Consider the following 25,683-nt stretch of genomic DNA (forward strand, 5'->3'; position numbering starts at 1 on the left):
AAGAAAGGTTTGTGACACTCTTATCTCCAATGAACCAGCAAAAAGGCAGAAGTGGAGGTATGACTTAAGTGGTCGAATAGTAGCCTTGAGCAAAAAAGCTAAGGGACAGTGCCCAGGCTTTGCTGTGATATTCCTCTAACAGGACTATAGTTCTCCCAGGTGAAGTAAAACCATTTACTCAACTAAGGTAGTTTGTCATAATTTTATGAGCATCAAGATCTGCACCCTGGAAAAAAAGAACATGGTCATAGCATAGCCTCAGTCTAGCAGTGTGCAACCACTCTATATGTGCAATGCAGCCAAAAGGGTAACACACACATTGGACTGGTTGTGAGTTCAGGAAGTACCTTTCAGGGGCGTCAGAAACTTTGGGAAAGCCAAGAGGTACTTTCTTTCTAAGAGGTCAAAGATTCAGACCCAATGGGTGGAGGCCTCAATGTAATTAAGGTCATAAAGAGAAGATAATGTTCTTGCTCAAATCACCAGGGAGAATTCTCATTTTGTTTATTATTTTATGTTAGTTTTGTACTTGGAATTTTCACATAGGTTTAAAAATTAGTATATATTACATATGATAGTCTATAATAATGTTTTCATATTAGACGTTACAGCTGTTTCCTTATTTTAGGTTTTTAAGTTTGATCCCTTCCCCAACCTTGGCTCACTTATTGCTGACAGTCCAATAATTTTGGTAAAACTTACAAGAAACCAACTGTTGCTCCTATTTGACAATGGGCATTGCTTCCAATAGATCTGTTTTTAGTTATCATAAAGTCTAATTACATGTGATAGTCAGAGGAGTGACTTTAACATCCACATCTAATTTCCAGTCCTGGCATTATAGCTTGGAAGAACCACCACTAAATAAGAATGTACTTCAACCTATTGGCAAAGCACGATGACCTTGGGCCATTTCAACTTTCATTCACTATGGAATCTCCCAATGATAGAGATGTGGGAAGTTCAGAAAGTTCCATGGGCATGAGCACATTGCCCCATTCCTTTCACTGCAAAATTAGTTTGTTGGCCAGAAGAAATTGCACTATTTATTATTTTTATTCAATATATGCAAGCCTAATGTTCACTTGCACAAAAAGGTGTTTGGCATCAGGAAATGCAAACTCACCACAATGAGGTGTAAGGCTTCACACCTGTCAGCATGGCTACCCACCCAAAGACAGGAGAATCAGTGTTGGTAACAATTTGCCGGCAGGGAAATCTTGGGTACTGTGGGTGGATATGTAAATTATTATAGTCATTATGGAAACCAATGTGAAGTTCCTCAAAAAAATTAAAAATAGAAAATCATATGAGCTCTAGATGACTGCTAGGCATATATAGAAAGGAAATGGTATCCATATGTTGAAGAGATATCTGCACTACTAATAGTAGCCAAGATATGAAAACAGTCTGTGTCCATCCACAGATAAATATATTAGAAAATGATATATTATAGAATAGAATTTTATTTAACTGTAAAAGAGTAATTCTTTTCCCCCCCTAGTGTTGGTACTGGGGCTTGAACTCAGGGCCTAAGTGTTTTCCCTTAGCTTTTTTACTCAAGGCTGCACTCTATCACTTGAGCCATATCACTACTTTCAGCTTTGGGGTGGTTAATTGGATATAAGAGTTTCACAAACTTCCTGCTTGTGATAGCTTTGATCCTCAGATGTCAGCTTCCAGAGTAGCTAGGATTGTAGGCTTGAGATGCTGGTTTCTGGCTCAAAAGAGAAATTCTTGATACTCATAACAGCCTTGATGAACCTACAGGATATTATGAGTCAAAAACGTCAGACACAGACTTGTACTGTATGATTTTACATATAAGTGCAATCTAAAAAAGTCAAACATACAGGCAGAGTAGAGAGGATTTTTCAAGCAGACAGAGAAACAAACTAAGTTCTAACATGAATACATTCTGTTTTCTCTTTCTGTTTTTTCTTTTTTTTTTTATTGTGAAAATACTGTACAGAGGAGTTACAATTACATGGGCAAGGTAATGAGTACATTTCTTATCAAGCATTGTTGTCTCCTCCTTTGTTTCCCCTTCCCATCCCTTCCCATCTCCCCCCCCTCAATCCCCCCCCCCCCCCCCCCCCCCCCCCCCCCCCCCCCGCCAAAGTTGTAAAGTTCGTTTTTCAACATAACAATTTGTACATCTCATTGTTGCAATGGGTCCACCTATCCCTATTTAAACAATTTGTTTTTTCCCTTCTCCTCCACAAATTATACCAACATCAAATACAGAGAAAGCAAGGGTTATACCGTGGGGGAGGGACATACAAAGCAACAAAGAAATATCTTATAGGGGCTGGGAAGGTGGCTCAGTGGTAGAGCGCTTGCCTTGCATGCCTGAGGCCCTGGGTTCAATTCCTCAGCACCACATAAGCAAAAAGAAAAAAGCCGGAAGTGGTGCTGTGGCTCAAGTGGTAGAACACTGGCCTTGAGCTGAAGAGCTGAGGGACAGCGCCCAGGCCCAGAGTTCAGGCCCCACAACCGGACCCAAAAGAAAAAAAAGAAAAAAAAGAAATATCTTATAAATATGTCAGAAACAATCACAAGAAAGAAAAAACATTTGAATCCTTATCTTGGGGTTCATTTCGCCTAGGGGAGAACATATTAAGTGTCCCCAGCATCTGCACACACAAAGTAGCAACTATTGTGATAAATGTATTCATTTGATTTTGGCAATCATTACAATGTTGATATGCAAATCATATCAAGATGTTGAATATCTTAAACACACAAAATTATTTGTCAGCTAAACCTCAATATGGCTGGAAACATTTTTTTTAATATTGACTTCATGCTTTACCAGAATAAAATGACCTTAGTTAGACTCACTCTCATTTATTCCTTGTTATCATGTCAAACAAAACAAAAAGAACAACAAATGAAATAACAACAGTGAAATGCTCTGATGGTTTTTATCATCATGAGAATGGTGGGTTAAGAAAATGAGATATATTGTAGCTTGTATTTATCTTTTCCAAACTAATAGGATAAAACTTACTTGTACTCTTTACCTGACTTACGTAACTGTAACCCCTCTGTACATTACTTTTATAATAACAATTTTTAAAAGTTACAACTTTCCCATATGAGTATTGTATAAATATCAATTTTTGATAATAATACTTTAAGATAAATTAATATTTAGTTATATTTATAACCACATATGACGTTACATATAATTAAACAGATATATTATATAGATGTAGTTATATTACTGGATTATATCAATATATATTCTTAGACTCTTTAATACAAAAATCACATATGTATAGACCTTTATTTTAAATTTGACATCCTAGTGTAAATATTGTGTTAAAACTTGCTTTCTAGTATATGCGTGACATCTTTCCATTTAATGTCTATGGATGGATGTAATTGTGGGGTTCTAGCAATTGCCTTTATTTTATGCCTCAGCTTGGAAAACATATATATATATGTATGTATATACATATGTGTATATATGTACATACATATATATATATGTATGCTGTGTATGCTGGTACTGGGACTTGAACTCAGGGGCTGAGAGCACCACTTGAGCCATACCCCCACTTCTGGCTTTTGGGTGGTGAACTGGAGATAAGAGTCTCATGGACTTGTCTTCCCAGGCTGGTTTCAAGCCATGATCCTCAGATCTCAGCCTCCTGATTAGGCTAGAATTACATGCATGACCAAAAGTACCTGGAAAGATGTATTTTTAACTTATTGACTATCCCCTATCTAAGTTTTATAGTTTTCTTCATATTGGTCTTATACATTTTTATTTAATTTAGATATTTATATTTTGTTACTATAATGAACAGCATTTTAAAAAGTACAACTATTGTTGCTGTTATTCCTGGTTAAAAAGCCCATCTGTAGCAATAATGGGGGTGGGAAGGGCATTTGCCTTGAATCTCACTTTTAAGTGGTAAATTTGATTGATATTTAATGCCATTTTGCCTCCCTCTCTTCCTTCTCTTCCTTCTTTCCTTCCTTCCTTGCTTGCTTCCTTCCTTCCTTGCTTGCTTCCTTGCTTGCTTGCTTCCTTCCTTCCTTGCTTCCTTCTTTGCTTCCTTCCTTCCTTCTTCCCTGCCCTGGTGGTACTGGGGTTAAACTCAGGGCCTTCTGTTTGCTAGGCAGTTGTCCTTCCACTTGAGTTATATCTCTAGCTTTTCTTTGTGGCTTGGTTGATTTTTGAATACAGTGTTGTGTTTTTATGATCCTGTATCTATGCCTCTGCTGTAGCTGGGATCTCAGGTATGTATTCTCAGCTCATAGCTGATGACATTTTTATGCCAAGGAACATCATTTTTTCCAACTTATATGAAATAAATGTTGAATTTTATTAAATACCTTCTGTGGGTTTTTATTGACATGATCTTTGTGATATTCTTCTCAATTAAATGGAGTGTGAAAAATCCAACACCAGATTCAACTGAATTTGAAATTTTTATTACATTTCCAGTTGTATAAAATTATTGTATTTGCTGAAGAAGGCCTTTAAAATAATTTTGAGAATATTAAAATGAGAGCTATTTTTTAATAACCCATTGGTGAACTATTCCTATCATTGGAGTTAATTCTATTGAATTACTGTTCAAAAAATTGACTCTTAGAGAAGTCAAACCATGACCAAAAAATTGCAAAATGGAACTAAAACAGATTGTTTCTATGTTTCTTCCAACAAATGGTAAAGCTACTTATAAATTCATGTACAAATTAAGAACAGCCTTCTAATCTTTACAGAGCATCTGCCAAAGTAAATTATAAATACCTCAATTAAGCTTTGAGATTATATTGAAGAATATGATAATTTGTGCACTATGATTGACAAAGATGAAAAATCCTTGAGTGGTAAAACCCTTCTAAACAAGGTATGAAAAAAGTTCTAGCTCATCACTAGCATTCATGGAGTATGAGACAGAAGGAGGAAAGGACCACAAAAGAAATGATCAGTGTTTTAAGTGATGGATGTACAAAATTTCCTTGATATGATCATTTCTTAAGGCATACATGGATTGAAACATCACACCACACTGGGCACCGTTGGCTCACGCCTGTAATCCTGGCTACTCAGGAAGCTGAGATCAGAGGATCACGGTTCAAAACCAGCCCGGGGAAAAATGTCTGTGAGACTCTAATCTCCAATAAACCACTAGAAAACCGGAAGTGGCGCTGTGACTCAAGAGGTAGAGCGCTCGCCTTGAGCTGAAGAGTTCAGAGACAGTGCAGGCCTGAGTTCAAGCTCCATGACCAACAACAAAAAAAAAAAAAAAAGAAAGAAAGAAGGAAAGATCACACCACACCCTATAATCACATAAAATTATTATCTGTCCAGCAAAAGTAAAAGAATTACACATTATCTTACTTGAAGAAAATGTTGTTAAGAGATGCATTAAAAAGATTGCTACTGGAAAAAGAAATAAGCCATATGTCCTAGAGTTGGCTCTTCCACTTACAAGTAATGTCACTAAAACAAACAACAGCTAAAACAAATGGAAAAATATGGCTGGGGTTGGGGAATGGGGTGGGAAATCTGTAGTTTGTGTAGAAAATGGGAGGATTAAACAAGGTGATTCCCAAATATCTACCCACAGAATTCAACCTGGGGTTTACTGTATCATAGCATTCTTCTGAGATGGATTACTGAATCTTAAAAAGGAGCATGAAGTTAAATTATGGAGAGTCTTGGATACCACAGGCATAATCTTGAACTTCACTCTGTAGGTACTAGGGTGTCCCTGGGGAGTGTCAATGGAGCTTGCATTTATGCAGAGAACCCTACCCCTGTGAAGCAAGCATGAGGAATAGTGCTATCTGTTTCTACAGGCAAAACTGGTACTGTATCCTCTACTTTTTTCGTTGTTTGGAACTCATATAGTGAAGATCATGCCAGAAAAAAAACCAGTGAATAAAGAAAAAAATAATAACCGTATATATCCACCCTAAAGTAGTGGTAAAATTCTATATGGTCATTGTAGGGCACTCCAAAAGCTCATGCATCAAAGGCTTATTTTCAGAATGATAGCACTGGGAGGTTGTGGGGCCTAGGGGTAGGTCTTAGGTTCATGAGCCCTAGGAAGTATAGGACCACAGTCTCTTCCCCATTCCTTCTTCTGCATCCTGGTCATGAGGTGAGCAATTTTGCTAAGCCACATGCTTCTGCCAGATGTGCTACCACAGGCCCAAAGTACAGGAACATTCAGTTATGCTCTAAAAACTCTAAATCTATAGGTCAAAATAAACCTTTATACTTTGTAAGTTGATTATTTCAGGTAGTTGTTGCAGTAACAGAAGTTTGACCAATACTGCTACTCTTAGTTACTGTGTGTGTGAAAACTTGGGATTTTTTTCTTTTGTCCATTGTGGGACTTGAACTCTGAGCCTGGGTGCTGTCCCTCAGCTCTTGAGCTCAAGGTTAGTGCTCTACCACTTGAGCCACAGCGCCACTTCCATGGATTACTTCTGGGTCGGCAGTCCTAGTCTATGCTTCTTTTTTTTAATAAATACTTCTTTTTCTTGCTTTTAACCTTTCTTTAATAATAATACCTTTTTTAATACATTTTATTGTTATTATAAAGGTGATGTACAAGAAGCAGTAGTTACATTAGTTAGATACAGAGTACATTTCTTTTTGAACAATGTCATTCCATCCCTCACTCTCTCCCTTCCAGTCCCCATCCACAAGTTTATAGTTATTTTCAACATAGTGTCTAGTAAGTACCAGCTGCATTTGTTCACCCTTTGTCCTCCTATCTTTGCCAACGTCATTGAGCTGATCTAGGCAGGACCCAGACAGGAGCAGGGTGGTATTGCACCATGTGCTCTATCTGCAGTCTCTCTGGATTTTCTACTGTGAGGGCCAGGTTGATTGTAGTTGCTGCTCTTTGCTCTCTATAATTTTGTGGGAAAGCAGTCAGAGAGGTAAGCAGAAAAGCTAGACCTAGTGGTTAGTGTGGTTTGATGTCAGGACTCATGGAGATCCCCAGGGATGTTAGCTCAGACTAGATTTTGGCTGTGAATTGCAAGGTCCCACAGTGGGGGAATCCGCGGACAAATACTAAGGAGGAAATGGACCTGCCACATGGGAAAATGTCCAAAATTCAGACATTGACAATATCACACATACATACACATACATATACACATTACCTGCCCCCCTACACACACACACACACACACACACACACACACACACACACACACACATATCTGTACCTAATGGGCTTGGCTTGTTGGGTCCATCTAGCAACAAGGGGATCTCTGGTTTACCAGCAAAACAACACAGAGTGTTACAAATGCACAGGGCACGGAGATCTGTTGCCCAGGAAACAGCCTTAGAGTTAGACACGACAGCAGAAGCTAAAGGAGAAAAGGATCCAGAGAGGTGATTCCTGGAGGATTTAGATGTCAGGATAGGACCCTGGATTAGAAAAAGCTGCTTCAGATCTCATTGTTTTTTTCACTGTGGGACGAAAAAAGCAGGGGCATTTAGTGACTGGAGTCTATGTGTTTTGTAGAGCAGATAGAAGTGCTCAGAGAATAAACTGTAATCCTTGGTATCAGAAGTCCTATATCCTAGGAAAGATGAAGTGTGGCCTGAAGAACAAAACAAGGTCACAGGGCTGGGAAGGTGGCTCAGAGGTAGAGCGCTTGCCTTGCATGCATGAGGCCCTGGGTTCGATTCCTCAGCACCACATAAGCAAAAAGAAAAAAGCCAGAAGTGGCGCTGTGGCTCAAGTGGTAGAGCGCTAGACTTGAGCTGAAAAGCTGAGGGACAGCGCCCAGGCCCAGAGTTCAGGCTCCACGACCAGACCAAAAAACACAACAAAAAACCAACAAAAAACCAAGGTCACATGTAAACATCAAGTGGCTGAGTTCCCCTTGACATAAAATGAACATCAAAGTCCCTTCCATATGGTGACCTCTAGTCTCCAATGCGGTGGTACTGAGGTAGGCCGTTGGGAGGAGATTCATCTGGGGAGTTGTGTTGCCCCTCCTGTCCTGTGCATGGAGGCATTGTCCAGGAGGGAGCAGGTCATCACCAAACCAATACCTGTTCCTGTCTTGAGCTTGGACTTCCCAGCCTCCTGAATGGTGAGAAGTAGATTTGGTTGTTGATCAGCTCTGATATTTTGTGACAGCAAAATATTTTGTTATAGAGTCTATAGTATTTTGTAATAGCAGTTTGAGGGAGCTAAGACAGCCCACATCTCATGAGTCCTGGGAGATATTCTTAAGTTAAAGCTTCAAGTGCCCAGTGGCTTCTCAAAGAGTAAGACGGCTCTTCCAGTGTTGCTCTGGCCCTTTCCCTCTGATTATTACTGTGACTGACCAAAAACCAAGCCAATGTGGGTTCTTGTTCTCTTGTCGTGCCTTTTCACAAGGGTTGGTGTGATGAGGATGGACACACAACTATACATGCAGGAGTTTTTGTTTATGCTATTAGAGTGGTTGGAACATTCCACAAAAACAAGCAAAAGCCATAAGTTGTAAACTCAGAAAGGCTTGCTTTTCCTTTAACATGGTTTTATGTTCTTTTTGTACCCTTCCCCAGGATTCTCTCTCCCTTCTGGATACTATGCTGACAGCCTTGAGAATCCTTTTCCAAACTGATAAAGCCTTAACCACGGTGTAATGCCACATTCAAGCTGGGGCTTTGAATCTATGCTGCTTGGGATGAAATCCCAGCTCTGTTATATACTGGGCTGTGACCTCTTAGTGCTGCTTTTCCTCATCTCTGAAATACAGAAACAATCACATCTAGCTCCAAAGTTGCTTTGGGGTTTAAATGACAGGAGTATATATAAAGCTTTTGTGGTAGTCTTTAGCTCAGAGCAGATGTTCCCTAAGTATGAGCTTTGAGACAATGGGACAAAATATTTACTCAACAGTAAGTTAATGAACATCTATTCCGTGTCAGGGACTTTAAGTACTTGGAATAAATCAGCAAACAAGACCAGTTCACTGCTTGTGTTCTAGAATGGAGGCTCTTAGTAAATCAATGAACAAGTAAAAAGACAAGATAACATTGTGTAGTGACAAATGCTGTGAAGAATGTACAACAGGGTGGAGTGTTTGAAAGTGACCACTTCAGTTTGGGACAGTAGGGACAAGCCACTTAGGGTGGTGATGAAGATGAGAGGGAGACAGCCATGTGATGATGCAGGAAGTTGAATTCCAGGGAAAGGGAGCAGCTGTGCAGTCTCCAAAGCAAGAAGATGCCTCTCTGAAGAACAAAAAGACCACCATTACTAGAGGGTAGAGGATGGAGAGGAATGTCTATCATGTGATCAAAGGGAGGGGATAGATCATAATGGCCCTGAGAATTCTAGAACATCTGCAAGAATTGTAAATAACTTTAGAAATACCTTTACTGATGTGAAGCCAGTAGTACATGCTGAGCAGACAACTTGACACTATCTGGTTTTTGTTCTTAGCCTGGTGATGATGTAATTGTAGCTACTCAGTAGGCTGAATTAGAGAATCAAGGTTCCAACTCAACCTGGGCATACAAACCAGAGAGAATTTCAACTCCAATTAACTGGCAAAAATCTGGAAGTGAGTAGTTGGCTAAAAGTGGTAGAGCACCAGCCATTAGTGAAAAAGCCAATCTAGAGTACAAGGTCTTGAATTCAAAGCCTGGTTCTAGCACAAAAACAAAACAAAACCTAACAACAACAAACATTCTGGGGTCATGACTATAATCTTAGGTACTCAGAAGGCTGACAACAGGTGACAACAGGTGGATCATGGTTCAAAGCTAGTCCAGGCAGAAGAGTCTGCAAGACACCATCTCAAATTAGACAGCAAAATGCCAGACTAGTATCATGGCTCAAGAGGCAGAGTGCCAGCCATGAGCAAGAAAGCTGAACAAGAGTGTAAGGTTTTGATTTCAAACCCTGATAGTGACTTAGCACACACACACATAGACTATTCTGTCTGCCTTGTTGAACATGGGTTATACAGGAGGGACAGTGGAGGAATCAGGAAACAGTTCAGAAACAGGTACAATAGCCCAAGGAAGCGATCATGGTGACTTACACTATGGTGGAAGTTGAAAGAGCTAGAAGTGGCTAGATAGATTTTGGAAGTAAAGTTGACAGGACTTGCTGATAGATTAGCAACATGGGTGAGTGTGAAAAAGGGCTCATTTTAACTCCTACACTTGAAAATTTTTGAAAATAATATTGATACGTTTTCGAGACATATTCTCCCTATGTAGTCCAGACTGGCTTTAATTTGCTCCCCAGTCCAGCTGTCTTTGAACTCATTCTGTAACATCAGTTTCTCACATGCTGGGATAGCAAGTATGCACTACCATGCTCAGCACCAATATTGATTGGTATTGGTTATCAATATTGTTATTGGTATGGAGAAAAGGACAGCTATGCTGTAGGGGAGAAACCACCCTAAATTTTTTATTTGTATTGTCTAAATATAAATTTCAAATATGCAGGTGAATATCTGAAATTTGAGTAAGAAGAGTCAGGGTTAGAAATACAGATTACAGGTGTCATTCATATTTAGTGAAGCTACAGGATAGAATGAGATTAGGTAGAAAAAAGTGTAGATAGATAAGAAAGAGGACCCTGAACTTGAGCCCTGGATCACACCAGTATTCAGAGTTTGAGCAGAGAAGGAAGCAACAGAAGATTTGAGAAAGAGTGACTACTCAGGTGAGCAGAAAATCAAATGGGTACAATAGCATTGTTCTTCATAAACACAGAAGCCAAGAGAAGAAAGTAATTCCCCAAATGGGGAGTGGCCAGCCGTTGAAAAGTCAACTGTTGTGCAAAGGTTATGACAGAGAAGGGGTGTAACAAGTCTGCTTGCTGGACTGCTCTCAACGCTGAAGCAGTAAGGGGAGAGCCAAGGAATGGCCAGTCTGCTTTTCAAGGCAGAAAGAGCAAGGGAGGCTGGCCAACCTCAGTCTAGCTCAGCTCAGCTCATTCAACTCAGAGAGGAGCTGTACGAAGGCTTAGGACAGAGATTTCTGACCATCTAGAGCCCCACTTTCTATACTTTGTATGCTTTCTATACCTCTTCCATTTATTTCTAAAGAGCCTTGACCAGAGTTGGGCATGATCCAGCATTTCTGTTGTATTTTACCACTGAGGAACTCAATCCAGCTATTGTTTTTAACACAGGAATCAATCAATATTAATTACCTAAATTACTATTTCATATATATATTTGGTATGAGTATTTGATGCTAATGACCTTTTTGGACAGGGTCATTTTCAATCATAGCTTTTAGAAAGCTTTTAATCTTGTTAATGATATGCTTAAACAAATTACACAACATGACTAATTCTGTGGTCTAGTCACTGATTCCAAGAAGAAATCTCTTTAGGAAAGTTCACTGGGTAGGTACATTCATCTGATGTCTAGTCATAGATAAGGTGTTTTCTTCAGGCAACAGGGGAAGAATATAATATTCTAGTAACAGATCTTTTGAACCTGCACTTGTTTATTCTCGTATATTTTCTTAACCATTGCAGTGCATAAAAAAAACTACATTGTAAGGAGCTTGTGTTTGAATTTGGTTGCCGGACTCACCCCTTACCCTATCCCCAAAGGGTAAAGCTTGCTTCAGCTTGTACTCTGCACTCCACCCTAGAGGAAACTGTTCATTTCAAGATCTTTCTAAGATGCCAAACTGGTTAGTCACAGGGTTTCCAACCCTGTTCAGAATACCTCCCCTCTTCCATCATTACTCCTATGCTTCTCCCCTTTCACAGAAGAAAGGGAGAGAGGAGGAAAGGAGGGAGAAAAGAAGGGAAGAAGAGAGAGAGGGAAGCAGGGAGGAAGAGGGAAAAAGAAAAAATAAATCTTTTAACATTGTATCCTCACTACCTGGTTTTGAAGACATAATACCAAGGTATTAAGGATGGAAAATTCTAAGTTGGTCTAATCAAAATTCTCTTACCTCCTAGGATTTATAAAGTTTAATTAGCTAATCAAGTGATTAGTTCAATGCCTATAATCATTATGTTTTATAATTATTATTATGTTCAAGATGTGAATACTGAGCCAGGTGACAGTAGCTCAAGCCTGTAATCCTAGTTACTCAAGATGTTGAGATCTGGGCATTGTGCAGCCAAGCCAGCCCAGTCAGGAAAGTTGGTGAGAATTTTATCTTCAATTAACCAGCAAAAAGCAGGACAGAGATGTGGCTCATATGGTAGACCACCAACCTTGAGTGAAAAAGCTCAAAGACAGTGCCCAGGTTCTGAGTTCAATTCCCAGTATTGGCGCGCGCGTGCGCACACACGCACGTGCACACACACACACACACACACACACACACACACACACACACACACACACACACACACACACACACACTGAACGTCCTTGCTGTCTATGAAGCCCTTAATGTCCATCTGCCATTTGTTTTCTTGGTATCTTCTCTTATTCACCATCTCATATTCAAGTTAATAAGCACCCTCTCAAGTCTTTTCACAACTTGAAAGAACCAGAAGAGTTCTTTCTCCTTGGCTTTTATAAAGTTATTTTCCTTAGCAATACTTGTCTACTCTTCCCTTACCCATCTATCTAATCTATGGATATTGCTTCCTCCAGATAGCCCTCCTTAACCCTCTGGTTTGGTTTATTCATCTTTTCTTCATTAGCTGGTACCCACTGCATTGCTGCACATAATGTAAAAGTTTAGTTGGCTGCGCAAACATTGCCCTGCCACTATGCCTCAAGCTATAGTTAGGTGCTCAAAACATATATATATATACACACACACACACACACACACACACACACACACACACACACACACACACACACACACACACACACACACAATTTATTTTTGGCCAGCCTGGTACTTGAACTCAGGGCCTGGGCACTGTCCCTGAGATTCTTTTGTTCAAGGCTAGCACTCTACCACTTGAGCCACAGTGCCACTTCTGGCTTTTTCTGTTTATGTGGTACTGAGGAATTGAACCCAGGGCTTCATGCATGCTAGGCAAGCATTCTACTATTAAGCCACATTCCCAGTCTCACAACATATTTATTGAATGAATGAATTAAACCACTGATTTGTAAATAAGAAGCTTACCAACTTTCATGTTAATGCACTTTAAAAAAGCATAGGATTAAAGAAAGCATCAAATGAATGACAAATTTAACTTTGGCTGGCATTTGTGCGTTTCTAAAAGAGCCCTACTTTATGACCAGAGACACATAACTAGAGAGAACTATTTATCATGGTTTTTGAACAAGTAAACATTAAGGATCTTCACAAAGCCAAGTGTTAGGTAACTATTTCTTTGTGAGAAAACAGAACATTAAGATATTGAGGACTTGCCCAATGACACAAAGAACATGGGTTTAAGAACATCATTCTAATGTTCAAGTCAGCAGGACTACCATTGTTGTCTGTGACTTGGCATACCTACTCTCCATCATGAAGATGAAACTCAACAGCCCCCTTCCTCTACCTCCCCTGCTTACCACGTTAGCTACCCACTCTTGGGATCCCCAGTCTGCCATCAGAGAACTAGTCCTTTGAATGTCCTCTGGTAGAGGTTCCAAAGGGGAGAGGGACAGAACTGTGTGGACAGAATGCAATGCAGCTCTTCTGGGCTTCCACACAGCTGGAGCCCACGTGTGGTGAGAGGTATAACCTGCTGCGTTAGGTCCAGCTCTTGAAGTCCTGGTCATCTGCTGTGCTCTCAAGTTTCCCATCAGGTAAAAAAAAAAAAAAAAAAAAAAAAAAAGGCAAAGAGGTGGAGTAGAGGAAAAGGTGCTCCAAGGAGATGGACCAGACCTTTGTCAGTGGGAACAGGGATGCAGGAAGCTGAGTGAAAAGTCAGTCAAGCAAAAGAATTTTGGAAAGAGGGTGTCTATGCAGGAGGTGAGGGAAAGGGAGAGATGGGCTGGACCTGGCCTGTTTAAGACCTTTGTACTGAAGGCAGTTGCTGTATCCTGGGGCAACGGGAGAGAATACACACCATAGACCTGGATTCCAGTCCAGGTCATAACAACAGATGACATTTATGGTATGCTCTCTTTCTTGCTTTTCTATTCTTGGCTCTGAAGATACAGAGCTTTTTATGCTTTCTTTCTCAACCTGTGCAACAAACTTTTTCCCAGCCTTATAGTTGTTTTTCCATCTTAGCTGCCTGAACAGGCGTTTCTCTATATGGCAAGTGATAATTCAATGCTTTGTTGTTGTTGTTTTGTGGTGTTGCTGCTGGGGCCTGGAGCTCTTTTTTTTTTTTCTCTCAAGGCTGGCACTCTACCATTTGAGCCACTCCTCTGTGTCTGGCTTTTTGTTGGTTAATGGGAGATTTGTCTTGAACCCCAGTTCTGAGGTTTCAGCCTCCTAAGTAGTTAGGATTATTGACATGGGCCACCAGGCCTGGCCCCACTCCAGATCTTGAGTGTTGTTTCTACTGCTCTCTCCTGTGTACTTGTGTGTCCTGATCCTGTTTCCTCTAATGGGACCTTTCCATGCTGACAACACCTTAAAACAGTGCTGCTACTTACGTGCATACCTACATCTTACCCCTTAATCCTTTAAAGCCAGTCTCCCATTTATAAAATGGGAATAATAATGTCATATGGTTAGTCTGATGAGCAAAGTCACTCATTTAAAAGGGAGCTTAAAAACTTTGTTTTTATGCCTCATATGTCTGAAGCTTGGGATGGATTTTATATGCCACAAACAAACAAACAAGCAAAAAACTTGAACTGAGAAAACTTAGGGTGCAGTTTAAAAACCTGTATGTGTGAACCTTTGTCAAATTTGTTTTTTAACTCTGGTAGCCACTAATTTCAAAAGTTATTTGAAGTCCTGCATTAGTAAGGATGGCAAAGTCCTTACCTGATTTGTGTGACAAACTGCTAATAGCAGCCCTCACATTTCTTTTTTCCCTTAGTTGGAGCTTTAAGGTTTGGCACATCTGTATTATACCAGTGCATTTCATCCAGCCCACCAACAGAAGTTTTGTTGAGAAATTGGTTTTGTTATGTGTATTTGTAACTGGAGGAAGTAAATTGCCCAAGATCTCAAGGTTGAGAAGGAATAAGAATTTGGGCACAGTTCTCTTTAACAGCAAATCCTGAATACTTTTCAATAAATATTAGTGTATCTCAAGTGACAAAGTACCAAATCTCACACGTTTTGCTTTTATTTCTTCTTTGTATGGCTTTCTGAAAGAAAAATTATTCAAGCTCTCCCAGAGGAAAAAACACTTTTATTGGGGATAGATCTTTGACCCGGGTGGTTTTGCTCAGGTTCCTAAGCCAACCCTTGGGCATGAAGACCAATGTGACCCCTGTCACCCTGGTGGGGACCATGTTTAGTGCTGAGCTGCCTGCTTAAACTCCCTCCATACATTTTAAGGATAACTACTAAGAACTCAACTGGGCTGGGCATTGGTGGCTCATACCTATAATCCTACCTACACAGGGGGCTGAGATCTGAGGATTGTGGCGGTTCAAAGCTAGACTGAGCAAGAAAGTCTATGAGACTCTTATCTCCAATTAACAACCAGAAAACTGGAACTAGAGCTGTGGCTCAGAGGTAGAGCATTGGTGTTGAGCACAAAAGCTAAGGGACAGGGCCCAAGCCCTGAGTTCAAGCCCTATGACTGACCAAAAGAAAAAAAAATCAAACTGGAAGATTTTTGTATGTATCATGAAACAATGCATGGAAAACGGATTTTCTACAGCCATAAAAGTATATCTTCAAGCCAGGTGCTGGTGGCTCATGCCTGTAATCCCTGCTACTCAGAAAATTGAGATCACCATCAAGGAGATGATAGTATGTCATCAAAACTGAGTTGAACAAAGTCTTCTAAGGCATTATGATGGGGTGTGGGGAGAGGGTATTTGGTCATGTAGTGTAGGCAGAATGGCCAGTTTTTACCTACAACAGGGTCAGCTTGTGATTTCATAAGCAAGGTGACTTTTTAGGGTGAATTATGAAAGATGAGCAGGTGTTTGGACAGTCTGAGTAAGCTGAAGGACATTCTGTGAAAGGACACAGCATAAAAACAAGTAGCTGGATAGGAAATGCATGCAAGGAACTCAGTGTCGGATGGGCCTGGAGAAGCAGGCATTGACTAAGATACAGTAAGGATTTACCCTGCAGGTCACAGAGAGCCACTGGCTAGGCTTCTCTGAAGAGGCTTCTGAAGAGAATGATTGGCTCATACAATTTTGTCCTTTAGAAGGGTTCCTTTGATCAGTGTGAGAGATGGCAGGGATCTTGGAGCAGCCAACACAGAGGCAACAACACTGGTAAGGACAGAAATATAAGCTTTCAGGAGTTTGAAATAAGGGACCTGACACCAGGCAAGAGTGGCAAAGGAACTATGGAGAGGAGGGTACAATGGGAGAAAGAAAGAAAGGAGCCTGGAATAATTTTCAGGTTTCTCCTTTGGATGACTAAATGAATTGTGGTGGTATTCACTTAGAAAGACTCGAAGGCACTTCCATTTCAGTCAGGTTGAGTTTAAGGCCTTTGGGAAGTGTGGAGGGTAGCGATGGCTGGTTAATAAGTTAGCTTCACAGAACGGAGATCTGGGACAGGGATAGTAATAATGAGTTATTAGCACAGGGTTGGCAGTGAAATCAAGGAAGGGAGAGGGTAAGATGTTGGCCGAGCAAGAATAATCAGAACCTGGGCCATCCCAGGAGCCAAAGTAAAGCTACAGATTCAGGAATAAAAACCAAGTTCACAATGACAAAAAAGGCTTACAGGTCAAGGAAGCCCAGGACAGAGTAACATTAGGCGCCCTATGTCAGGGTAGTGTCAGTGAGCTGGTATCATGGGAAATCAGACCTCAGGTACCTAAGAACGACGAGGGGCGGTATGAAACTATCACCAGTGCCATTACAGTGATGGGACGCATTCGCGATGATTCTCAACACGTTTTTCCTTAGAAGGGGCCGGGGGGTGGTGACCTGCCACATCTAAGCAGTTATCGCCCCTGCTTCAGTGTATGGCTAAAAAAAAAAAAAGACAGTAGATCCGCTCCAGGGGTGTTTCATTTTTCTTTCCACGAAACCGTTAGCCACACACACACACACACACACACACACACACACACACACACACACACACACACACACACACACACACACACACACACACAATAAAAGCAGCACTCACTGAAGCTTAACCTCGGTTGCAGCTTCTTGGCATCACAGAATGAACCGTCCCCGCTGGGCTGTTTCTGGGGGGCGAGGCTCTCCCCGGCCCCGCGGAAGCGGGTCCCTGTCCAGTGCCATTTCAAGCCTCAGTACCCGGAGGGCGGGTTGACACTGGCCGCCGGCTATTGGACAGAGACGGTGAGGGACAGGGGCGCCGGGAAGGGGGGGCGCTCGTGGGACCCTCACACCCCGGGGCGCTCGTCCACCCCGTCTTGGGTGGCCAGCGCAGTGGCCGCCCAGTGCAGTCTTTCCGGACGGCTCCAAGTGCGCCCGGCGGCGGCTCCGCGCGCGGCCCTCGGGAGGGATGAGGCCGCCTCGCCGGGCACCGCCGCCCGCTGCCCGCGTCCACCCGGCGGCCGCTTTCGGTTCCGCGCCTTATAAGGCCTGCCAGGGGGGTCACGTGCGTCCCGGGCCGCCCGCCGGGAGGAGGGGGCGGCGGGGGGAGGGGCGGGAAGCGGGGAGGAAAAGGGGAGGGAGCGGGGGGCGGAGGCAGGAGCGAGGGGCGGATTCTACGGCCGTGGGAGGCGGCGGCGGCGGCGGCGGCGGCGGAGCGGACCGCGGACCGCGGACCGCTGGGAGCCGCGCAAATCAGCGGGACCGAGGGGCCGGAGGCGGCGGCGGCGGCGGAGGAAGGGACCGGCGCGAGGGCGGGAGGGCACGGCGTGGCGGAAGCCTGAGACCGCGGGGAGGGCGGGTGGTGGGTCCCGGGAGAAAGCCGGGGCGGCGACGGCAGCGGCGGCGCCGAAGGGGACCGCGACGAGGGAGGCGCATCCAGCGGCCCCAGCGGCGGCGACCGGAGCTCGGGTCCGTGCGCCCGGGCGGCCGGCGGGCGCGGGCCAGGGCGATGGAAGCTCAGCACGTGCGCCCGGCGCCCGGCGCCCGCAGCCCGGCCTGGGAGGAACCGGTGGGTACTGCGCCCGCGTCCCCTCCCTCCCCGCTCGTCCCTCGCCCTCCCTCCCCCTGGCCCTCCCCAGCCCAGCTCGGGTTCCGCTCAGGAAATGGTCGGGGATGAGGTCCCCAGCTGCTTCCCAGCCGGGACCAGCGCTTCCTCCGCCACCCGGGCTCCTCCTCGCGCGCCGTCCGGTGCGCCTTTGTCCGGCCGGCCGACGCTCTCCCCCGAGGGGCCGCCGGCGACGATCCTCAGAGAACCGGGTCCGTGCTTCCGCCACTTTGCAACTTTCCACTGGATTTCCGAGCGTGCAGTGTAGGCAGTGGGAGGAAGAGGAGGAACCCCGGACGCGCGGTCAGCGCGTGGGGTGGGGGAGGACGGCCCGGCTCACCTTTGGAGACCGCGCCCGGGCTGGGCTCTCTCACCTGGGCACGCGGCTTCGCGCTGACCGCCGCCCGGCGAGGCCAGGGCTTCCGACGCCCGCAGCCACGCCTCCGACCCCTGGCGGCCGCCGCGGCCCGGGGCGCTTCCCGGGGCCCGCGGTTTGGCTAGCTAAGGGGGGCGGGAGGTGGGAGGGCGGGGGGGGGGATGGACTTCGCTTTCGCCCGGGATTTCGCTGCACACGCAGCAAGGAGGTTGAGTAATTTTAGGAGCCGTGTGTGTGTGTGTGTGTGTGTGTGCACACGTGCGTGCGTGCTCTGTATGTGCGTGCATGAGAGATGATGGAGGTCTTGGGGATTTGTTGGTCCAAACTCCCCACAACTTACTTGTCCCAACCCAGTCCGTCAAAGACACCTCGCGTCCCCGCAGTGATCGCACGCAGGAATCCCCCGTTCCGCTCAGACCGCTGAAGTCCTGAGTGAACTGCTTGCTTGCTGTATTTACTTATTTGTCCCCCTTGGCATGGCATTTTGGCCTCTCTCCGCCCTCCCCGATATTTACTGCTTCTACTTGGTCGAGATTCTGAACTGATCTGAAAACCTCTGTCCGGTATTTCTGGCTTTCTCCGTGCAGAGGTGCAGGAGTTCGGATGCTGTTTCTCTGGACTCCGAGAGTCTGGCAGGGCTGCTCTCTGGCTGCTGAGAATTCTAGGTGAAGGTGTTAGGGTTGGTGGTTCTTGCCTTTTTTTTTAATAAGTACACTCCTGGTTCTTTTTTACCCGAGGTACGTTTCTCAGCCTCTTGTTTCCTGACCTTTTAAAAGTGTCCTTCAACTCTGATCCGTCTGTATCTGAAGCTGTCTTTGCTTTTGTGAATTTGAGCACATTGTTAGCCCCTATCCATCTGCTCATGTTTCTTCTATTGTGGTTTTTTTTTTAACCTGGGAGACAGTACTTATAGAAGTTGAAAATATGATTCAGTTTTGACGTGTAAGTCAAAGAATATGGAAATGGAATCCAGTGACCTGATTTAGGTTTTCTATATGAAATGCTGGACACTTTAAGCCAGCACCAGTTGAGATAGGAAGCTCCTGGTTTTAGTACAGTGTTTTCCTTTAGAATGCCAATGCCAGAACGACTTTGTGCCTAAAAGATTAGTGGTCCCCTACCCGCCCCACCATACTTCTTAAAAGTAAGGAGAGCAAAAGCACTCATTTATTTTCCACAAAAAATAGTGTCTCACCACTGGAGCATTTAAAACTAGAGACAGGCAGAAATGTGCAAATGAGCTGCAACACTAACCAGACTGCAGATTTCTCTTTTTAAGATTCTCTTTAAATAGTTATACAAAGGAGTTGCCATTGGTTAAAAAACAGTTTTGAATACAGTGCGTCTTGGTCAGTGTCAGGCTGGAGAATTCTTAAAACTTACAGGTATATACTTGTGTTTGCTCAGCAGATACTTTTATCTGTCACGTATTATCCTGGATGGTTGGGCAGCAGCTGGTGACAGACACAAATTATTGTCCTTATATTATTATTATTATTATTATTATTATTATTATTATTATTATTATTATTTTGCTGGTCATGGGGCTTGAACTCTTGGCCTGGGCGCTGTCCCTGAGCTCTTCTTCAGCTCAGTTTTCTGGTGGTTTATTGGAGATAAGAGTCTCACAGACTTTCCTTTCTGGACTGGCTTTGAACTGCGATCCTCAGATCTCAGCCTCCTGAGTAGCTAGGTTTATAGGGAGTAAGCCACCTGCACCCAGCTGTCCTTAACATTCTTAACTAAACATTTTATTTCATGTATATCAATGACTTACTTTTGGAGAGTTCAGAAAACTCAGGTATATGGTATTAAAAATACGCCCTCCAATAAACAGTGTTCTGCTGCTGAGCTTCATACCCAGCAAAGTGATATTTCTAACAAGTGATTGTATTTGACACCTATACTCATGTATGTAATGACTACAAAATCCACTTAAGAACTCAGGAAGGTAATTCCCATTTAAGTTGTTCAGAAAGTCCAGTTATCTAAATTACTAAAAGATGACCTATGCAAGAAAATGTAGGAATGTTAGGGGCAAAGGCATTTAAATGATAACTACTTTAGGCCTGTGGAGCAAAGGGGCCAGTAACTTAATCTAATTGTGTGTTTTTTTTTTTTTTTTTTTTTGGTTTGTTTGTTTGTTTGGGCTTGAACTCTTGGCCTGGGCACTGTCCCTGGGCTCTTCAACTCAAGGCAAGTATTCTATCACTTGAGACATAGCACCACTTCTGGTTTTCTGGTGGTTAATTGGAGATGACAGTCTCAAAGACTTTCCAGCCTGGGCTGGCTTTAAACTGTGATTCTCAGATTTCAGCCTCCTGAGTAGCTAGGATTACAGGTGTGAGCCACCGGCTTTCTAATTGTGTTTTGAATGACATCCTTCAAAATCAGTTCTTGACCTTTGTTTGGGCCAGTGGTTCCTTTGAGAATCTGAGCTCAGCTCTGAGAATATGGGCACTGGTGGCTCATGCTTAGAATCCTAGCTACTAGGGACTGAGATCTGAGGTTGCAGTTCCAAGCCAGTTGAAGCCATCCTGGGCCTGCCCAGGAGACTCTTTATCTCCAGTTAGCTAGTAGCTAGCCAGTAAAGCCTTAAGTGGAACTGTGGTTCAAGTGATAGAGCATTAGCTTTGAGCAAAAAAGCTCAAGGACAGTACCTAAACCCCTAGTTCAAGTCCCAGGGCCAGCAGTACGGGCTCACACAGGTACCTTAGATAGGAGCTCAAGCTTATAATCCCAGCTGAGATCTGGAGGACTATGGTCCAGGACAGCCGAGGCAAAAAAGTTTTTGAAAGGCAGTGATGGCTCATGCCCCTAATCCTAGCTATTCAGGAGGCTGAGATCTGAGGATTTTGGTTCCTAGCCAGCCCCAGCAGAAAAGCCTGTAGAGACTTATCTCCTATTAGCCAGCAAAAGGCCAGAAGTAGAGATGTGACTCAAGTGGTAGAACTCCAGCCTTCAGCCTTGAGTAAAAAAGCTGAGTAGGTGTTCAAGACCCTGATTTCAAGCCTTAGTACCAGCCCAAAAAGAAAAAAAAAATGTCTCCATTGGAAACATTCATCTGATCCAGCAAAAAAAATGGGCATGGTGGTACATGTACCTGGGAAGTACAAGTAGGAATTCAGTTTGGGCTAGCCAAGACAAAAGCAAGACTTTATTTGAAAAATAAGGAAAGCAAAAAGGGACTGGGAAACTGGCTCAATAATAGAGTACCTCCCTAGCAAGCTCATGGCCTTAAATTCAGTCCTCAGTGGTGGGAAAAAAAAAAAAGGAATCTGATTGAAATTATGACCTCTGCATCAAAAATGCACCTATGTGATATATAGTTTTGCCTGGCTTAAGTGATGACACAAGTTCTGAAAGGTGTGTTTGTTGGTGATTATATCACTATGAACATCATGGAGTGTACTTACAAACTACGATGGCTCTGATATCACTGTATAATGTTGAATTTCAAAGGAATCACAGATCTTCTGAAGACCAGTCTGTGGACCTTTAAAAACCTCAGGTTAAGAATATATGCTTTCAGGGCTGGGAAGGTGGCTCAATGGTAAAGTGCTTGCCTTGCATGCATGAGGCCCTGGGTTTGATTCCTCAGGACCATATAAGCAGAAAAAGCTAGAAGTGGTGCCTGGACCTGAAGAGCTGAGGGACAATGCCCAGGCCCAGAGTTCAGGCCCCAACCAAAAAAAAAAAGTATATCTGCTTTTACTTGTATTTTTAAGGTCTTCAAAATCTTTTTAAGATCCAAATATATGCAATTTAATACTTTATTATACAAGTATGCTCAATTACATTTATAAAAAATTCAGTATTAAATAAATGACATTAACATTACATAGATACTGCTGTATTATCTTTTATGGCAGAATATAAAGATTATGCTTCTCAACTTACATTTATTTATCATTTATTTACTTATTTAGCTATTTAGACAGTCTTGCTATATAGTGTAGATCCTCCTGTCCTAGCCTCTTGAGTATTAGGATTACAGACATTCACCATCACATCTGGCTCTTTGTTTTTCTCAAAGGCATCTAAAACATGATGGTAGAATTCTCATCAGAATAAGAGTAAGTAATCTTGTAGGAATTGTTGCTGGCTAGTTGTGAAGAAAGCAACTTCTTGTCTAAAATACACCTATTCCTGGGACTGAGAGGTAGCCTTGGGATTGAATGATTAGTCAGGGAAATTAGTCAGGGAAATGAAGTTACTTAAATTGGAGTATTTTAATAGCCTTGTTACACTGGCAATGGCATTGGGTAAAAAGAAGATAAAATTAGCATTTAAGTTTCTATGTATTTTCTTTAATGTAGCTTTAGATTGTCATAAAGTGGAAACAGAAGCTTTACCATGAGATCATGATATTGCTGTAGTATTTTTGAGAGTTGAAGTGCCTTGCAGGTAGTCGGTACATAGATAAGATATTCATTTCCAAAATAACAGTACAAATTTCTAATCAATTAAAAAGTATTTTGTGACTGGAAACATAGTTCAGTGATGGATCTCATACACAGTAGATGTAAAACCCTAGGTTTGATCTCCAGCACTGCAAAAAATAAATATTTGGTTGGCAGTTATGGGTGGGTAAGAAGATATTTAGCAAGTAGTCCTTACTCAGAGCAATATTTTGGGTAGAAGGGACTAGTTAGGTAGAATTCTAGTTAAAGCATAAAAAATATATTTATGAAGGAGTTTTTAGTGGAAGGATGCTAGAATACGTTTAATTTACTAAAGGTTTTTTTTTCTTTTTCTTTTTATGTACAGGGATTTTATACCAGTTTGTTTTGGTAAAACTATCCAGAATTCATGGATGTTTAGTAAGGGAAGAGTTTCAAAGGAAAAAGCTATTGAGAGTTTTTTTTGTGTTCCTTCCCCCAACCCCTTCCCTAGGTACAAGGATGTTGAGTATGGATAGGGGTAGTTGCTAATCGTGATGGATCTCAAAACCTTTTTTATTCAGATAACAACCAAGGAAACTTCAATAGGGTGAAATTTTGAATGTTGTTTCTGAACATGTAACAAATGGTGTATTATGCAAATGATTCTAATGGTTTGTGGAAGCAATGACGTGGGCCTGCGTCTCTCTACTTGCTATATTCTTTAACGGCATAATTCCTTACTGATTAACAAAGTAAGTCTTAGAATGTAACCTTTTTTTTTCTTTGCCAGTCCTGGGCTTGAACTCTGGGCCTGGGTGCTGTCCCTGAGCTTCTTTTACTCAAGGTGAGCGCTCTACCACTTGAGCCACTGTGCCACTTCCAGCTTTTTGAGTAGTTTATTGGAGATAAGAGTCTCACAGAGTTTCCTGCCTGGGCTGGCTTTGAACTGTGATCCTCAGATTTAGCCTCTTGAGTAGCTAGAATTATAGGCATGAGCCATTGGTGCCCAGCTAGATTGTGACTGTTTTTAAAAATGCCTCCTTGAGTACTTCAAGATAGAAACATAACTTTCTGTGTGTTTATGCTGTATTTCATGGAGAAGACAAACTTGCAAGAGCATATTAATCATGTTTGTTATTAGCAGTGATCAATAAGAATATAATTCAAGTTGGGCAACTGTGGCTCATGCCTATAGTCCTAGCTACTATGGAGACTCAGATTTGAGGATTCGGTTTGAAGCCCATGAGACTATTATCTCCAATTATTCTGTAAAAAGCCAGCAGTGGAGCTGTGGCTAAAATGGTAGAGCATCAGCCTCAAGCAAAAGAGTTACCTTAGCCCTGAGTTCAAACCCTAGTAGTGCACACACACACACACACACACACACACACACACACACGAAAATAACTCAGAATACTTCTGTAGGTAGTAATATCCTAATATTTATAAAGTTACTATCAGCATATTTGGTCTTATGCATGTTCATTATAACTAAAGAAAACCTTATTAAGTAGAAACTCAGTTAATGGACAGCTTCACCCATCCTGAGGACAGTATTTAATGCAGCTTATGTCCAGCTTTTTACTTGTGTGTTGGAGATAAGTTCCACCCCAAGGTTTGGGCATCTAAGTGATTATATGAAAATTGAAAATACGAAGAAAGAAAAAGATCAAGAAAATCTTACAAATTGTGGAAATAAGCAGTGAACCATATACTTGAAATGTTTCAGTTATCATTTTGAGCTGCATTAAAATTGTTGAAAATACTGAGATCTTGACATTGATACAGTACTTTTGAGAGAAGTGCATTGGAACATACACATGGATATTCATTCTTGAAACTTAGAATTTACAAGCTAGACCTGAGAAGCAGCTAGTAGGATGGGTACTTCAGATGAGGGATTCCTTGAATCAGTCTCTCAGAAGAGGTGGTTGAGGGGAGAGGGTTTTCATGAGCTGATTTTGTGCAGAGAGGTGGCATTCCATCATTTGCCTACACAGTATTTTCATCTTAAGTTTTCTGTGTGCTAGAGATTTATTTAGCATGAGCAGATGATTGGCTTTGCTTTCAAATTCACAACCAACTTTTAGAACTTGTTATAGGAATCTTTGAAGACTAGTGCTGGAGCTGGATGTAAGGTTAACTCTTTTTAAATTAATTAATCTTTCTCGTAAAGGAAATGTACAGAGAGATATAGTTACATAAAGGTGAAATCCTTATAAATAAGGAGTACCTTAACTTTGGGATATTAATTGCCCCACTCCTAATCATAAAGAATGGGAAATGTAATCCTTACTCTTTTTAGGATTGCAAATAGGCATGGGCATTAGACAATGTCTCTCAGTTGAATCATGCCCTACTTGGATTCTGTAAAATGTTACTATATTAAGCTAAATATATGGATAAAAATGTATGATAACTGCAAAACTGACCTTTGTTTCCTAGTGCGGTGAAGTGGAAACGACTGAATGGTGATTATGTGATTTTTACTTTGGCCCTAGTTTGTGCTTTTGTGGCTCAGTTTCTTTTTAAGCAAAGGTACTAGTGCCTCGCTGTAATTCTAGCTACTGGCTCAGTTTAGTAAAACTAGTTGTGATTCCAGTTACTCAGGAGATTGAGATGTGAGGATTTCAGTTAAAGCTACCCTGGGCAAGAAAGTCTGTGGACTCTTATCTCCAATTAACCACCAAAAAAACTGAAAGTAGAGCTGTGGCTCAAGTGATAGCATGACAATACTGAGTAAAAAAGCTAATGGACAGCACCTAAGCCCCAAATTGAATCCCTAATACCTGCACAAAACA

General features: G+C 42.3%; 1 protein-coding gene across 3 annotated transcripts in view; it reads left to right on the plus strand.

The window, feature by feature from the left end:
• The first annotated feature begins 17,947 nt into the window (after positions 1-17,947).
• Dgkh (diacylglycerol kinase eta) overlaps positions 17,948-25,683 on the plus strand; it is a 170,246-nt gene continuing 162,510 nt past the window's right edge. The window contains exon 1 of one of the 3 annotated variants that reach the window (XM_070026700.1): positions 17,948-18,085. In XM_070026700.1, coding sequence (XP_069882801.1) covers positions 18,026-18,085 — 60 coding nt within the window. In that variant the 5' untranslated portion in view covers positions 17,948-18,025. The remainder of the gene's footprint in view (positions 18,086-25,683) is intronic. The other 2 variants (XM_070026703.1, XM_070026702.1) reach the window with 2 other exon arrangements.

The sequence above is a fragment of the Dipodomys merriami genome, unplaced genomic scaffold, assembly GCF_024711535.1.
Source record: "Dipodomys merriami isolate MVZ:Mamm:240054 unplaced genomic scaffold, mDipMer1.0.p SCAF_188, whole genome shotgun sequence".
Lineage (NCBI taxonomy): Eukaryota > Metazoa > Chordata > Mammalia > Rodentia > Heteromyidae > Dipodomys > Dipodomys merriami.